This window comes from Lipotes vexillifer, unplaced genomic scaffold (assembly GCF_000442215.2).
Source record: "Lipotes vexillifer unplaced genomic scaffold, Lipotes_vexillifer_v1.1 scaffold240, whole genome shotgun sequence".
In the NCBI taxonomy this organism is placed as follows: Eukaryota; Metazoa; Chordata; class Mammalia; order Artiodactyla; family Lipotidae; genus Lipotes; species Lipotes vexillifer.
Genome location: NW_006797481.1, coordinates 4,782,155 through 4,800,290, shown reverse-complemented (window position 1 = coordinate 4,800,290; position 18,136 = coordinate 4,782,155). Strand labels below are relative to the sequence as shown.

At 42.1% G+C, this 18,136-nt stretch overlaps 1 protein-coding gene across 1 annotated transcript in view; it reads left to right on the top strand.

Annotated features, from left to right (window-relative positions):
• Window positions 1–10,426: 10,426 nt before the first annotated feature.
• The window catches only part of ENO4 (enolase 4), a 28,980-nt gene continuing 21,270 nt past the window's right edge, over window positions 10,427–18,136 (top strand). Inside the window, exons 1-4 of the mRNA XM_007469640.1 lie at window positions 10,427–10,591; window positions 13,973–14,101; window positions 14,807–14,997; window positions 16,975–17,120. Coding sequence (XP_007469702.1) covers window positions 10,427–10,591; window positions 13,973–14,101; window positions 14,807–14,997; window positions 16,975–17,120 — 631 coding nt within the window. The remainder of the gene's footprint in view (window positions 10,592–13,972; window positions 14,102–14,806; window positions 14,998–16,974; window positions 17,121–18,136) is intronic.

Below are 18,136 nucleotides of genomic sequence, written 5' to 3'. Positions count from 1 at the left end.
CAAATGTGAAGAGGAGGAAAACAAACCAAAGGAGCACATCGTCAGAGAATGAGTGTCAAATCTGGCCGAAGCCAGGGCTGGTTTCACTTTTGCATCCTCCCCTTTTCGTTTCTTTGCACACGATGCAAGAGGTCTGAAAAGAATTCCAAAGTTCAGAGACAACAAAACGGGGCTGCACATCCTATTCCTCATGTAGGCCTTCGTAGCACATTTTAAACCACCTGAGTTTCCAAGGTAGAACTTAACCTTGGGTTATGTGTCTTTGAAGTTCATACTAAATAGGGTTTGTCAAGATGTTGGGCGTGCGTTAAAAAAAAAAGATGCATTTTAAAATGCTGCATCATTCCTATGTCTATGCACATCTATTTGATGAAAGGTGCACGTAGTGATGAGAATTACACCCCGGGCTAATATTTGATTGTTCTGAAGGGTAAGAGCTAACATTCTTCATGATCAGATTCTCTAAATTTACTTATACAGTGAGAGCCACGGGCATCTCGGCCTGAGCCCTTTATTTACTCAGTGTTTACACTTGTTACACGACAAGGATCTCATCCTCTAAAAGTTAACACACGGAAATGTTAAGATCCTTTATACTTAAATAAAAAGTTAACACCAGGCAGATGGCTAACAGTACCTATTGAAATATTTATATTCCATATGTAAGGTGTGCTTGCTTTCCATTTAGAAAAGGATGTCAATTTGAAACTTGCTTTATAGCTCCTGAATTAATATAGAACCACCAGCTAAGGGAAGAAAAAGATTTTACTATTTTATTCCTTGGTACAAGGCATGGGATCGTCTAAATGAACACTTCAGCTGCAGTTTTTTATGACTAAGTCAGACATTACAGAAGCTATAAAACATTACAAACACAGACTTCACTCCCCCTCCTCCATGAAAAGCTTGAGCCTACTTTTTTCATGCCCTATAATGTCCTTAGAATTACATGCTGCAAAGTTTCCTTTCTTTCAAAAGTCAGAAAGCACTAAGTGTTCCCCTACTGTTTTTTTCCAGTTTGTTTGATACAGGATCACAGCCCCTTTCCTCCAATCATATCCTTTCAGAGTTATAGCTCATTTTAAAATATCCAACAACAGAAATAGACACACGTTAGTAATCAACACAAGTATGACTGACCCACAGGACTAGTTGTAGGATGCCTACCATTAAGAACAAAAAAACCCTAAAATTTTACCTACACATTTTGTCAAAACCTGATGAGACAGGATGGCATGAGGTGTATAGTCCTAAAGTCTAAATTTGGAGAGGAAGGTGAGTCTCTCATAAACATAAAAATCATACAGGGTGATTCAGATGTGGCAGCTGAGCCTTTACCCCAGAGGGTACAGGTGGGTGTGTGACGTTCTCTGATCCACTAGCCAGGGTCTGGTCTTGTGTCAAGTAGGGTAGTGCTTTTTATCTTAGCATTAGGGCTTGGAAAAGAGTGTGAAAAATTCAAGGCATCCCCTAGTGAGTCAGAATCAAACCCAGGCAACATACACAGGGGAAGGTGAAAACGGTCATTGTCTTAGTTTAGGAGAAAGCACACACGGTGATTCCTTCTGTTCTCATAGAACAAATAATACTTGGAGATAAAAAGTCTATTGCAAATATAAATGAAAAGAGAGCTTATAACTTTGAATTCTTCACTTTGATTGCATTTTTGGCTTTTGTAGATTTGTAATTATCTCAAAAACAGACAACGAATTTTCCAACAATAGGTTTATGAGACATGTACAGAAAAACACAAATTGAACTTCTGTATATTTATATTTTTCTTGCAATGGTCTTAATTAAGAATTCAAAACGGCTCTATTTTTCAGTAAAGTAACAAATGAGACAGGACAATATTCATTCTAAAGCTCATAAGTTGATACACATTTTACTTATTTCAAATACCATACATTAAAAGTTATATTTTTGTTCTTACGCTGCAAAACATACTCTTTGATTCTTAGCCTACAAAAGACAGTCTTTGATTTTGTATTCTCAAAATCGGCGCAGAAACTTCATTTTTCCCTTATATCCTCTCAGTTTGGCTATAAAGAAACGAAAGCATTGATGATTAGGCAACCAAAGTTCAGGTCAGATCCACAAGTTAATAAAAATTCCAATAAGTGCTGGCATGGAATAATTTTACATCGAAAAGAAATCTGATACTAGTTCTCTCAAACAGGGACTCCACTTTTAACACTTTAGAGGTAGAAAAAGTCTTTAGAAGGTACAGACATCTACAGTTCACCAAGAGGGCTCTTCTCTATGAAATTCCCTGCCTCGTGAGTTCATTTCACAATCTTCCCCATTTCCAAATTCCTGTATAGGTTATACAAATATTGGGCCATGAACTTTGGGAAAGATGGTTCCTTAGAACAGCTCAGGGATATTTTAAATCACTCTGTTGGTCATAAATCAACTCATTTTTACAACAGTCTAACGGTAGCTATTGAACAAGTGCAGCTCCTTCCGGGAGCCGAGCCAGTTCTGACAAGGGTAGTGGGAGAGAGTGCTGCCTTTGGCCGCATCTCTGCACACAAAAAGAAATGGAGACCAGAGGGCACCTGCATACTTCTATTCCAAACCTCGCTTTTGCCTCAATTATTTATTTCAAATGAAAGTAACTTCACATAAAATTATCCTAATACACATCAACTCTTTATTTCTGTCCGAGCACTACTGTGTTAGATTCTCCTGCACGTTTCTTTTCCTTCCTGTCCCCAACTGTAGCATTTAAAATATAGTTACGCTGACTACAGCTAGAGCCGAAGGTAGGCATCATTAATAACGTATTAAAATTCTTTCCATTTTAGAAATAATATTTTAGTTTTTCACCTTACTATGTCTCTCCTTCAAGTATTAATGGAAACATTATTTACTTTTCTGAAAAACCAATGCTGATCATTACTATTTTCCTTCCATGATATCCACCTAAGGTATTGAATGCACAATCACAAAATGTAATAATTGTATTATTTAATTAAAAACAGGATCCATTACCCCTTGCTAATATACAACACAATTCCGTGTATTGCTTTAAACTGTACAGGAATTTAATCTAACACATTAGATCCACATTAAAGATTCATTCGCAAGTGTCACCTTAAATTATTTTGTAAGTACATAGTGATTCAATGATAACAAATTTATATATGACTGTCATATATGAAAGAGATGCAGTAAAATCAATATTGAGGAATTTGCCTAAAATTATTCACTAAAAACTCATGGAAATTTACTCCCGCAAATCACAATTCTTCAAGAAGTCATTCTCATCTGCATCTATGCCAGTATTTTTTAAAAATAGTCAAAGAATTAACTTCTCAAACAGGACAAAAAAGGCAAATCAAGGAAGAAAAAGAGAAAAAACAACAAGAACAACAAACAATCCTACACTTTGCCAATAACCATTGTAAAGAGTCAAATCCTAAATATTTAACAACTGAATTTTTTAAATCTCCCAAATAATTTTTCAAAGGTTTAACAATACCATGAGATTCATGACCAGGCCTGCAGAAATCATCAGTTATAAAGGCATAGACGGTCTTTTGATTTTGCTAATAAGAAATAGATAATTCCTCTTCAGCAGATTAAAGTACATTTTCTAGGAAGGAAAATCCCCTTCAATTAGGTTCTTAGGTTTAATTACAAAAGTCAAACGATTTATTAGCTCTCACTCAAGTGCAGCAACAAAACACATAGGCCCACAGCTCTCAGGGACCAGGAAACAAACCAAATCAATATTTGCACCAGTAACAAGAGAAAATATTTTTAGCCATAATTTTATAAAATATCTAACTGGTCCTCTTAGCTGGGACTCCTCTCTTCTTTGCTGCCCCCTATGTGGAAAATACATTTAACTTTATTCACAATAAATGCAATTACTACATTTATTTTACTACTTTTATATTAAGAAAAGTACAAATTAGAAAACCTGGCCTTTGTCGGATATTTTATATGTATTCATTTTGCCTTATGAACCACATAATTATGTCACAGAAATACTCTTAAGTTGTATCTATTTCTATAAAGTTAAAAAGTATCTATTTTAAAATGGCAAAATAGCTTGCTTAAAGAATTTCTTTTGCCTGATTTTTTTTCCTTTTCACTGTCTGAACTCACTGGACTAATTGCCCTACTTCCAGTTTCATTCTGCCTATATATAAATCGTGTGTCTACACCCTGAAAAATACCAATTAAACTACCAGCAGCAACATCTCCAACAGTATCTTTTGGTCCTCAGTGTCAAAGCCCTTTGAACAAATGACCGGAAGGCTGAATCTAAAACAGCCATTGACAGGATGCCAGTTTTGAACACTCACTTTACAACTATGACTCCAGCTTCCTGCTGCATTTAGGAAGCAAGAGAGAAATAACACATCAACTTTATAATTTTGTGCAAATGGTAAACGTTTAAAGGTCACTAATATGACCTTTTAAAGGGGGGGGTTCCCCTTATCATTTAATTCAATTCCATCTGAATTCCTGTACAAAGCTAAATGAAGGTTTTCAGACAAATACCGCCAAACTGCTAGAAAATGCTACATTTTCCTTCTCCTTAATTTACTTCGTAATAACGACATCATTAATAATGACTGGGCACAGCGGGAAGAAGTTCACATGGATTTTTAAATTTAATTCATAGTGGGCTTCCCCGGTGGCGCAGTGGTTGAGAGTCCGCCTGCCGATGCAGGGGACGCAGGTTCGTGCCCCGGTCTGGGAAGATCCCACATGCCGCGGAGCGGCTGGGCCCGTGAGCCATGGCTGCTGAGCCTGCGCGTCCGGAGCCTGTGCTCAGCAACGGGAGAGGCCACGACAGTGAGAGGCCCGCGTACCGCAAAAAAAAAAAAAAAAATTAATTCATAGCAATCCTATGGAATTGAAAATACTAGTCAATGGGGAAATGGGCTCAGAGAGGTTAAGTAACTTGTACAAGGTCACACAGCTGGGAACTGGAAGAGCCAGGACTTGAACCCATGGGGTCTGATTCCAAGACCCAATACTTCTAGGCTTTCTTGGCAGGTAGCATCCATTATCAAACCATTCCTGGGTGAAGCCGTAGTCATTCTCTTTATGACATGATCCATGAAGAAATCTTTTAGAGCTGTAGTTCTCAACCTTGGCTGCACATTAATATCACACATTCAAAACATACCCATGCTTGGGTCCCACCCCCCGAGATTCCATTTTAATAGGCCTGGGGTAGGGTCCAGGCATCAGCATTTTTCAATAATACTACAGCAGTGAATAAAATAGGTAATCCTTCTCTTTGTGGTGCTTCAATTCTAATGTGCTTAGATTCTAGTAGAAGCTAGTAGAATCCCCAGGTGATTCTAATGTACAGCCCTGACTGAGAATCAATGATCGAGAGATTAACACAATTTACCCAGGCTCCTCTCTCTAGGCTCTCAATGTGAGCAACTCAACTGGCTTCCTAGAGAGGATGGGCAAGAGTCTAGCAAAAGCTGACATGAGGCAGCAGAATCTGACTGAGTTCTAGACTTGGGAGGTAGTGGAGCACAGTGGGAAATGCGTGGGCATTGGAGTCAGTCAGACCTGGGTTCAAATTCCATCTCTACTATTTATTAACGGTGTAACCTTGGGCCAGTCACTTACCTTTCGTGACTGTTTTGCAGATTCAGTGGGATGATACAAGGAAAGACCCAGGCATATAAAAGGGCTCCATCAATGGCAGTTACTGCTGTGGTTTTTGTTGTTCTTAGTACTACAGTGGAAATGACTATTGACGGGGGGCATTAGTAATGAAAAAATCAAATTAGGAAAAACATTTTTTAATTAGTCAAATCATTCCTACTTTTATTACCTAGCATTTAATTTACAGCTATTTATGTTGCAATTAGCTTGGCAATCATATTTCTCATTCATGACAACTGCGTGAGGAAGGGTAACTATTACTCCCATTTTTTAGATGAGGAAAAGGCAACATTTCCATCTATTCTGTCTCCAGTTTCTATGATTCTATGATTAAAGGCACCTGCAATGATGTTCATTAGTTCCCTATGAAAAATGATATTCAACACAGATGGCAAATGCAGGAAAGAAGAATTAACAAGCACTTGATAGCAACCCCCAAATAACATCTAAATAATCACTTCGGAACATTAAAATCATGGCAAACAAGTTCCAGTTTATATAAAGGTGTTGGAAAGGATTAAGGAAAAATGAACAAATACGTTTTTATTTATCCTCATTCATTTAGGAAATGTCTGACATAGCTTAGAAGTTCTTTTTGAAATGCAGACTGAAAAATGGTTAATCTCCTCTATGAAGGATCTTCAATTAGCAGATAGGAATAGCCTAACATGTCCTGATATTTTATCTTGAATCAGAGCTACAAAGTAGGAGAGATCTGAGATGGAGAGCCAGTTCAGGGCTTCTCAGTCAAGGTCCCCGAGAAGCCCATAGACGTGGGCAAGTGGCCTACAATTCCGAACACACACCAAACACACCCAGGACACTGAAGAATGGCTTGCCTTAAATGTATTTTTGTCACATGTACAGAATTCCCATGAATGAAATACAAATGCCTCTAGAGGGACCACTGAATTCAGTCACTATACATCACAACTATTACATGGGCTGTGGTGGAGGAGGGTGGTGTCTCAATCTTTTGTTGTTGTTTAAAAGGAGTCTTCATAATGAAAAAGGCTGGGAAACCTTTTTCCTAACACTGATATAGTCCAACCCTCTCATTTTATCCATGAGGTCCCAGAAGATCTTGGGGACAGCTGGGACTCCAATCTAAGTTTTCTAGTACCCAGACAAATGGTCCTCGCCCCACACCATACATCCCTCCCGACGCGGCAACCCCATTCTCCTTCTAGAGGAGGAGTCCTACCCTCTCTCCCTGGATATGTTCCAGAATTTTCTATATCTCCTGAGCCTTTCCTTCCCTACATTTCCCTCCCCTCATCAACTCCCAGTTTACACCTTTAGGGTGAGCAGCACTCAGTCCCTTTCAAGCTCTGACACTCTGTAAGTACCCGTGGACAGTCTCAATATGAAATGGAAATATAGTCACCAAGGTACTGAAACAAGGAGTGTGTTAAGTATATAAAATATGCATATGCATAAATGTATCTTACATCCCAAACCCTAGTACTTCTAATATCTGTGGAAAAGAAGAAAATTGGAATATTCATGAATAATAATTTTATTTACTCTGGATCTGTCAACACCAATAGGCCATTAAACCCCTAGCACACCAACTTTTCAAAATGCTTTCACGTCTATCATTATTTCAGTTTATTGTCCCAATGGTTCACTAGGATGTAAGTGCTACTGAAGTGCCAATGGAACTTAAGTGCCACAAAGAGAAGAGATGTTATCCATTTTATTCACTGCTTTTCCCCCGGGGCCTAGAACAGTGCCTGACGCATGGTAAGCATTCAATAAATATTGGTTGATTGAGTGAATGACAGAAGTAAACAGGGAGGGTAGGTTTATTTATTTATTTAGCCTTCAATAAGTTTTATTTTTATTTGAGGAGATGGAATGATCCATAAGGGCAGAACTGAGTTCCTAAAAATCTCTTTTCAGTCTTCAATTCTCCTATAACATTTGACTTAATATCCTTCCCTCAAATATGTTTTCCCTCAAATATTTTTAATGTAATTCTTCAAAGTTATATAAGTAATACACTCATTTCAGGAAAATCAGATACCACTAATATATAAAAAGAAGAAAATAAAAGATCCCATCACCTAAGGATGACACAATTAACATGCAAATGTATATCTTTTTAGACTTTATTCCATGCATGTGTACACACACAGACACACACATCTGAGAAAGTCCCCAAACTCTCTGCCCTAGATTCCGGGCTGTGGATTTTTTTCTTTTTTCTCTAAGTCCTTTTTGTTTGTCCCCCTGTGTCCTAAATAAATTTGTTCCCCAATATTTAGGTCCTGAGTTTAAGAGGACTGATTTCCCTTTTCCCTCCAGAGCATTCATCTAGTCTTATTCAACTTTAAATTCTTTGTGGATGTCTTATATCTGTGTCTTCAGTCCTCCCGTTCCTCTGGGATATCTCAAGCTTCACACATCTACAACCAAATGTACCATATTTCCTCCATCAAAACCAGATCACTCTCTCACTTACTGCATTTCTGTTAACTGAGACAGAATTCTAGGAGTTATCCTCTATGGAGTCATCTCTGGTTCCCCGACCCCACATCCAATCACTCAAAGTGATTTTCATCCTTCCATCCTGTCTCGTCCTTCTCTTCCCATTGCTACCATCACTGTTTAGGCTCTTACATCTACATTATCTCCTGCTTTTTGCATAACCAAACACCCACCACGCCTACCTACTGCTGCCAGTTAGCCTCCTCCAACACTCAGGAGGCTTCCGTCTTGCCTATCCTATATTCAGAAGCTCGGGGGTGCTCCCCACTCTTACAGAATGGTATTCCAGTTCCTTTACAATCTCACCTCAGACTACTTTTCCATCCTTATTTCTCATTGTTCCTGAAAAGAAAGGCTTTGCTCAAACCAGCCCGGGGTACTCATTATTCACAAAGTATCCGACTGTGAGTTAAGTGTTTATTATGTGTAAAGGCCATCCACTCATTCAACAAACATTTAGGGAATATCTATTCTGTCAGGTAATGTACTGATGCTGGGGACGCGACGGTGAACAAGACAGATCAAGTCCCTGTCCTTAAGGAATTTAGAGGCCAGTGGGTTACAGAGGGGAGACTGAGACATGATGGTCCCAGCCCAGGATGCTTAATTTTCCATTAAAGCGTCAAATGAATCAAGGCATCCTTAAACGCTGAATTTTGCGGCTGCAGCTGCAAATGGGAAAGGAGTTCAGCAGGAAGGAAAGGCTGTGGCCACAGTGTGAGCTGGAGTGTGGAGCGTGGCTTCTTTGAAGATATGGGAGTCAACAGGTATTAAAGGACGGAAAGGATGGACATGTGAGAGAAGGGGGTGCTTTCCATCTAAAGGGATATGAGGAAAGGCATGTGGTTGGATGGAAGCAGCAGCAACAGCGCTGGCTTATCCTGAATAAAGGTTCATTCAACACCTATTCAGCAGAGCACAAGCTCTGTCCCTGCAGCAAGGGTGAGGATGACTGACTCGGCTCCTATCATGGAGGGATTTCCATCTAGCAAGGATAAGGTAGATCCATCACACCCCAGAAAGTTCCATTGTTCCATTAGAGAACTGGAAAAAACACCGAGGGAGTTCAGAAGGAGGTGCATGTCTGGGTTCTTAGAGCACTATTTACAGAATCGCATTATTTGTATGCATCTGCCTACCTCTATCGAAAATAACTATCTTGTTTCAAAGTGTTTTCTCACTCACTTTCTCATTTTACTCTAACTTGTGAAGTAGGCAGAGTAGTTAAGACTGTTTTCCAGATGAGCAAAAGTGCAACATGAACGTTTTAAATGGTCTGCCTTAGGTCACGAACACCACCAGGCAAGAGTGGAACAAGAACCACCCTGTCCATCTCAGCCCTTTCCTGCAGCAGAAGTATCCAGAGCAGAGGGCGCGCATTAAGACGTTGTATAATTGCACGAGACACCTAAAAAGTGTAATAAAGCCAAGCAGACAGTTTGGATTTAAAAGGGCAGGACGCAAGCGGCCTCTGAAGGTTCTGAAGAGAGAACAGGACCCAATGACAGTCCTCCGTTCCTGCTTCTCCTCAAGTCTGTCTGTAACACCCCACCCTAGGCCTGTCCTTAAGGTGCATCCCAAATTTTTTCGGCCCACACTGTTTTTTTTCCCTCGACGGAAAAATTTCACCCCACTAGTCCCACTCATCTCCCAGGGGAGGGCGCATGGCCGTTCTCTCCTGGACCTCGCAGTACGCCCAGCCAGCACACCGCTCTGCTCAGGGCTGGTATGCATCTGCGGAATCACTGAATTCCTGGGTCCTCCACAGCTTAGTAAGGGTACCCAGAGTTCTTACAACCCTCCCCCCGAGAGTGGGCCGGCACAGGCCGCCGCCCGGAGGAGCTCCACGACCGCGAGGAACGACGGGGTGGTTGGGGAAAGCCCGATGGCCTGAGTCCCAGGGCCACCGGGAACCGGCGCCACCCGAGGTTCGAGTGCCCAGCTGGAAGCCGGGGCTAACCCTCTCACGCCTCCGCAAAAAGCGCTTCATGAGAGCGTTTACTATTCTTCCATCTGAAAACCTTCGTGGAAGGTAGTGGAAAACGACGCCGGGAGGGAGCCGGTCTCAAGAGTCAATGAACCCAAGCCCGTGGGCCAAACCCTCAGGGAGAGGGAGGGGGGAGGAGGACGAAGTAGCCATTCGCTACTCCAGCTGCGGAAAGAACGTGAGGCTGGAAGCATCGCGACATCTGGGGTCGGGATCTCGCTGCGTTGCCTAGCGACTGGGAGGACGCTCGCGGGCCCCCCAGCTAACCCCCGCTGTAGGCTTAAATCTCCTACCATGGGGGAAGAAGGCGGCGGCCGCAGCTGTGGGACCACTAGGGAGCTGCAGAAGCTGAAGCAGCAGGCGATGGAGTACTACCGGGAGAACGACGTTCCGCGCAGGCTGGAAGAGCTGCTCAACTCCACCTTCTACCTCCAGCCTGCCGATGTCTACGGGCACCTGGTAGGGACCTGGCACAAGAACGCTCGCCTCTCCAGCCCCTCTCCCCACGCCCCGCGCTGCGGCAAAGCCGTGCGCCTGCGCCACAGAGTCGCGCACGCGCGCCGCCGCCGCAGGGTCGGGGGACTGTAGTTGCGCGGAGCCGCGACCCTGAAGGGAAGAAGCAGGGCGGAAGTCTGGGTGAAGGAATCTCAAGAGAGAAAGTGGTGGACTGGAAGCTGCTAGAGGAATGAGGACTCTAGGCGACAGCTCAGGACCTGGCAGGCATCCTCGCTACCTCTGGGCGGGCCTGCCACGGTTGCCAGTTGACTTTTTAATCACAGACCTTAATACCTCGTAGCTCAGTTTACCAACCTTCAGCGGCCTCCTTTTGACCACGAGACAAACACCTTGGTATTCGCTGCAGCTTAGCCTCAGCCTACCCCGGGGCCTCATACCCAGCAGGCTCCCATCGCTTCCAAGTTTCAGTCGATTTCAAATGTCCGCTCCTTGACTTGTGCGCCCTTCCTGTCCTGGATGCCCGTCCCAGCTGACCAGCTCGCACCTAGACTTAAATTTTAGATCAGAATCTTGCCCACTTTGCCCAGGACTAATCGTCCTTCAGCGTCCTTGTAGCGTCCCCTGCATGTACTGAAATCCTCCCTGGGCAGCTTGTGAGCTCCTGTGGAGAGCGGTGGCCTTTTCATATACCCCTCCTAAGCCCTGTGCCCAGCGCACCATCTGGCACACATCTTAGCCTTAAGCAGTGGGCAGTTGAAACAAAGGCAAGCGTTTTCTCACTTCCAGATCCATAAGTACTAACCAACACCCACCTTCTGGAAGGCATCATGGTTGGGACTGGTAGGAATTTGCAGTATGGTGAGGCAATATGCCAACACCAAGCAGAGTATTTAAATGCTGTGAAGAAGCATGATGTGTTTACAGGGTTCAAAACCACATCTTGTAGATGCAGTTAATATAGGGGATGTTCCACGAATGTTTATTTTTCTCGGTCCTGGCCTATACATCAAACTGGGGGAGGGGCGAGGGGGGAGGTGTTTATGGATGCACCTTGTGCTATGTGCTTTATGTGATATCACTTCATCCTTAGGACCACGGTGAGGTAAACATTATGATTCCTGTTTTACAAATAAAGAACTGTGGCCCAGTGAATTTAAATGATTTTCCCAAGGGACACAGTGAATGACAGTGAGAAATCAAACCCGGTCTGTTTCCCTAGTACCTAGTAGAGTGCGTGGCACATAGTGGACAGTCAAGAACTATTTGTGGGATGAATGAGTGAATGCAACTCCCAATTCCATTATCTTTCCACTGTCTCTTGCTAGAGGAATTCTTGAAAGTTAACGACTTCCTCATTTTACAAAGACACCAAGCCCTTGTCTCACCGCTACTTAGTGCAAAAGGTAAGACTGGAAACTTGGACTCTTGTCCCCAGTGTAATGCTCTTCCCAGCCTATTAGGTAGCCAGGTCTTTGGTTTGCACAGCTCTCTTAGAGTTTATACCTCAGTTAGGGACAAAAGCCACCGATACATAAGATAACTGGAGTAATAGGGTGATATAGGATTGTGTGCTAGACTGAGGAATAGATCACTGTGTGCCTGTTATAGGAATTCAGGGGTGGGGAAGATCCCTGTGGGCTGTAGCATCTGAGAGTTTTGGCTTGGGCTTTGAAGGATGTTCAGGAATTGGATTGGCATAAAGGCAACCTCCTTTTCATCTTCCCAGTCACAGCCCCGGTTTTGGCCATCCTTATTCTCACCTAGTCTCCCCCTCCATCAAGTCCATCCCCAATAGTGAGGCCAGAGCGATGTTCCTAATCCCAAATCTGACCATCATTCTTTTGCTCAGAAACTTCCTGTGGTTCCCCCTTGCATGCTGAGTAAGATCAAACACGTTCCAGTGTGTGACTCACAGTACTCGCCCGGCTACCTCGGTAACAGGCTCACCTCCCCTGCCCCTCCCCCACCGCTTCTCCGCACAGGCGCACTGACTTCCCCCTACAGCGTGAAGTTTCCCAATTCCCTCCCCTTCACTTATCCTATTCCCTCTACCTGAAGTACCTGCCCTCAGTTTCTCCCTCTTGTTTCTCTTCTCTTACATATCAGAGGAATTCAGGGATGGGAAAGATCCCTGTGGGCAACAGCAATATTACTATTGCATAAAACTTATAATTGAAGAGTTTGAGAATTTAATGACGTAGTGTATGCAAATGTGCCCCAGGTTTGTGTCTGACATTTATGAATTTATACAAGATCTAATTTATGGAATCCTAAATATGCCAGGCATTGTGGTATGTGATACAGTGATAAACAAGACAAAGTCACTCCTTCAAGGTACATCCTAAGCATTTTTTAAAAGTTAGTTCCATTCTCCTCATTACACAATATGTGGTACATTGTAGGTGCTCATTGCTTGTTGAATTGAACTCACAAAGTATAAGCTAGATCGTATTTTTCTTCTCCTGATTCTATCTAACTTCATTTAGGTACTTACTCTGTAATATACAAACCATCATCCTTCAAATGCATGGACAGCTTGAAAATTGGCTTTTGCTTTAGTTCTGCTGGCCACCACCTGGGTGCTGGCACATTGCTGATGGGCATTAATGACCTGTTATGTAGGTTGAGGTCACTGGATTTTGAAGTGAAAGATAAGAGGTCTGGTCTGCTAAATGAAAATGAAGAGTGAATACTGTCTGGTGATAAAGGGGGTGAGGAGGGTGGGCCTTCACTCGCCCCCTCTTCCTTCTCTCCCAGCTTCCGCCCCTCTGCGTAGGGACACCGTACTGAATCTTTTTACTCAAGCTCCTTGAGTGGACTTTCTCCCTCAGCTTCATTCTCTTTCTTCCATCTCTTTCTTGGATCACTTCCAAATGCCTTCCACATCAGTGAAACTGCTGTTACTAAGGTTCCAACAATCCTCTCTGAACATGTAGTTCTACGCATGATCTGATGGTAAGTGAAATACAGCCTCTGCATAAGTCTTCACCATTAAAATATCCGGTGCCTTGTTGGGAGGAATGAAAATAGACCCACTTAAGGTTTTTTAGGTTTGAATGCATCACAGTATTCTAGAGACCAATTGACTTTGGTATTTGGACAGAAGGATAGGTTAGGGCCCACTAAAGAGTGACACGAGACCTTTAAATAAAGACATGTTTGCGAGTTTCTGCTGAGAGTTCAAAAAGCAAACTGCCCCACGTACCAGAGGCCAAATCCAAATCTCTGAACGTTCCCGCAGAGCTGCTAGACTAATCCCAGAACGAGGAGGGCATTCAAGGAGAGGTTTAGTAGAAACTAGAGTAAATGTGAATGACCTTTTAGAGATAAATTAGATGTGGTATTGTGATTTTTGTGTTTTTTTTGTGTGTGTGTGTGTTGAAGGCAAACTGCTTTTCTAAACTTGCAAAGCCTCCCACCATATGCAGAGTCGTGGGGAAAAATGTGCTGGATGGACTGGGGCTTCCAACACTACAAGTGGAAATATTCTGCACCGTTCAAAATTTTCCCAAGGTAGGAGGCAGCTTAAATGTGTTCTTCACTATGTCCTGGCTCCACTGCATTTATTAGCATGTATTGTCTAAATTGTGGAAAATTAACGTTTTGAAATTCAGTGTGTGTGAAATACACACACCATTTGTAGGTAATTATGAAAACAAAGCATGAATCATACAGTCTTCCATGATGGTTTATTAGGTTACGTGGACTCTACTGGTACAGACATGACTTGCTAACCTGAAGATGATCCAAGATGGAGAAGGGAAATGGGGCAAAAATAGTTTACAAAACTCTGACATTATTAATGACATGAGTTCTATAAATCTGCAGATAGGGTTATAGATTCATGTATTTATATATAGATTTATAGATAGATAGACCGATCTACAGGAAGAAAAATTCATTTTCATAAATGAAAATAATTATGATTAAATTTGTCTCCTTTCAGCTATTTTTTAGAGAGGTAGTGATACAAATGAATTTCAATGTAGGGTTTTTAGAAGAGGGTATTTTAACAAGGTAATAATTTTAAACGTTCCTTCAAGTTGGGTTCCATCATGTTTCAATAGCTATAAAAATATCTCAAAGAAAATTATAGATTCTCATTTTCTCTTTGAAATTGGTGATAAAATATCATGTACCTTAAAAGCTGGATACATTCAATTTCCTATTTCCTGTGAAAGGTAGGGAAAATGTATAACACGTTTATATTGTTTTCAGAATATATGTTCTGTCGTGATCTCAACTCACTTCAAAGTCCATGAGAACGCTTTACCCGAGCTGGTTGAAGCAGAGGAATTAGAAAGGTCAGATGCCGTCAGCACTGCGGTGCGGTGGGTCAACGAAACCATCACCGAGGAGCTTCAGGGCTTAGCTCCTTCCAACCAGGCTGAGGTGGATCAGGTGCTCAGGTAAATTTCGCACTTTGAAATGTAAGTGTCCAGTATAACTATGTACCTCTTCTCTTTCCATTTCACCTGCCAATGAAATGGGTCCGTCATATCTATAGGGTACAATCAGGAAGTCAATTGAGAAGCATATGCTAAAGCAGCAAAATTTAGCATAAAATGTTGTTTTTCTTCTGAAAATCCTGTTATTAAAATTTTACTTTGTAAGGCTACATAAGGCCTTTTGGCCTCTTTTATGCATAGAGCTTTCCTAGGATTCAGGGAAAAGTTTCTCAGGAAAAGGATTAAGAATCCAGACGTCCTCCTTTCCCCCTCCCCACCTCCTCACATGCCCCCCTCGTCCATGAGCCTCTCTTACCCTTTTATATAGCCCAGTGGGCGATGCTTATGTTCTGACCTCCAGACACAACCAAGTCTTCCAGGTTTTGCCCATAGGTTGACTCTAAAATGTGAAAACCAAGGAACTGTTTACTGGGGCTATGTGAGCACTGTTCAATGCCTAACCAAGTGTGGCTTAGCATTACTTTTCCTTTTGTGTGGGTCCAACGCCACAACCCTCTCGGCCAAAGAAGGTCAACTGGATTCTCTTTCTCTAAAGCTTCAACACTTGCTTAGTTGTGCTTAACTTCACATTTTAGTTTGCCTCAGAGTTGGATCATGACCTTATAAAAAACTTGTTTGAATAGTTTTTGGTTGCCTTACAGTTTTTGAATGCTATTCCACTTAGTCCTTTATGTGTGTATGTTATTTGCTTTTTTTTTTTTTTAGGAAATCTTCTTTTTTCAATTTTTTAATTTTATTTTTTTATATAGCAGGTTCTTATTAGTTATCTGTTTTATACATATTAATGTATACATGTCAATCCCAATCTCCCAATTCATCACACCACCCGCCCCCACTACTTTCCCCCCTTGGTGTCCATACATTTGTTCTCTACATCTGTGTCTCTATTTCTGCCCTGCAAACCGGTTCATCTGTACCATTTCTCCAGGGTGTTATTTGCTATTAACACATCCTTATTTTTTCCCAAGCTCTCAGTCATACCTTCTATTCTGTTACATTCCTTTTTTTCCTGGAGTTTTCCCTCCCAAATCTCCTATCTTGACTGGTTCCTCTTTAGGCCTACTAAAGAGATGCCATAAGACATCCCTTCATTGTTCTCCTGTTTCCTGGATCCCATATTGTCCTCTTTCTTAAATTACCGGATTCCAACCTTTAAAAGTAAGGATGAGAAAAGGGTATTTGGGATGTAAATTTTTTGAGTTCTACATGTGTGGAAATGTCAGTACTTTCCCTTTGCGGTTTACAGTTTAGCTGAGTGTAGAATTCTCATTTGAAATTAATTTCTCTCAGTACTTTAAAGGCACTGCCCCATTGGCATCTGATTCCCATGTCTGTTTTTTTTTTTTTCGGCTTGTTATTGTTGTTTTCTCTGTGGAAGCTTTTAGCCTCTTTTTATTCCAGGTATTTTACGTAGATGCACCTAAGCTGGATTTCCCAACAGTTTTCTTAACTGTTCATTTTAAGCACCCACCTCAAAAAAGAAAAAAAGAAAAGAGAGAAGAAAGAAAGAAAGAAAAGGAAGTCCTGCACATAGTGCTATATATTTCACTGTCTATTCTTGCCTCATTTTTAGTCTGATGGTCATTTATTCAAAAAGAAAATCCAATAGCCCTTAATCAAATTATATCTTCAAATTTTACCTAAAAAAATAACAAACAGGGCTCAGATAATTTTTAAAATGAGCACCTAAAATCTTTAAACATTTATTTCCAGGCCAAAATGATTTTCAGTTCTTGAACATAGTTTTATAACAGCATCATTTTTTAGCCTTAGAAATTGAAGCTGATTTGTTCTTAAGTAGCTTAAAAAGCAGAGTTAACTACTGAAACATTTTGGGGTCAGCACTAAAACATGACCAAAATTACTAGTGATGTTTCTCAAAATCTCATTGTAAAGTTATACTTTCTTACCATTAAGGACATTCTTTGAAAGTAAAGTACAAGAAGATAAGGAGAGAAAAGAATTGGAAAAGAGCCTGGAAGACTCCACAGTGCCTACACCTTCACCTCTAACACCACCACTGCCTCCTCCACCTCCAGCCAAAAAAAAAGGACAAAAGCAAGGTCGGTGGCTTATCATCCTGCAGAACCACTAGTAACAAATGTGGAGGAAGAAAGGCTGAAACTTGGACTGCCTTTCCAAGTTCACATCTCTCTGCTGCAGACCTAGGTTGGAGTCCCACCAGGTACCCTCCATCCTCCATGCCACTTCCTTGCTTAAAGCTACTGTGTGAGGTGGGCACGGTTTTCCCCCACTCCACCCTCCATTTTTATTTGTAAGATAAAAATATTTCTTACCCAGAGGTGAACACTTAGTAAACGGAGTGCACTGAACAGTGGCAATGCCCAAGGCAGGGAAGGGGAGGGTGGCCTGGAGACCTTTAACTGCTCCTCAAAATTCCCATTAGCTCCTCAGAAAGCCACTCCATATTTTAAAGATTAATGATATCCTTTGATATGGATAACCAACATTTCCTCAGTCATAGGTAATATAGTAATGAAACTTATCTTTGGAAGACCTTGCTATTTTAAGACAAATAATCTTAAATTTATCGTGGCCCTTTGTTCCCTGCCTTCCAACATATGGCTAACCTCAGCTCCTCCAGTATGTTAATTCTGGAGCTGCTGCTAGAGCTGTTGTAACAGTGATTTGTGTGTCTGTCCAACTACAACATGCTCCTGGAGGCCATGAGTCACGCCTCATTCAATTTAGCACTGCCAGCGCCTAGCACAATGCCGGGAACAAACTAAACTCCAGATAAGTGTGGGTTCCATTAAATAAGAAAGCGCGGGCTTCCCTGGTGGCGCAGTGGTTGGGAGTCCGCCTGCCGATGCAGCGGACACGGGTTCGTGCCCCGGTCCGGGAGGATCCCACATGCCGCGGAGCGGCTGGTTCCGTGAGCCGTGGCCGCCGACCCTGCACGTCCGGAGCCTGTGCTCCGCAGCGGGAGAGACCACAATAGTGAGAGGCCTGCGTACCGCAAAAAAAGAAAGAAAAAAGAAAGCGCAAGAAGCACAGACCAGGGCTTCCCTGGTGGCGCAGTGCTTGAGAGTCCGCCTGCCGATGCAGGAGACGCGGG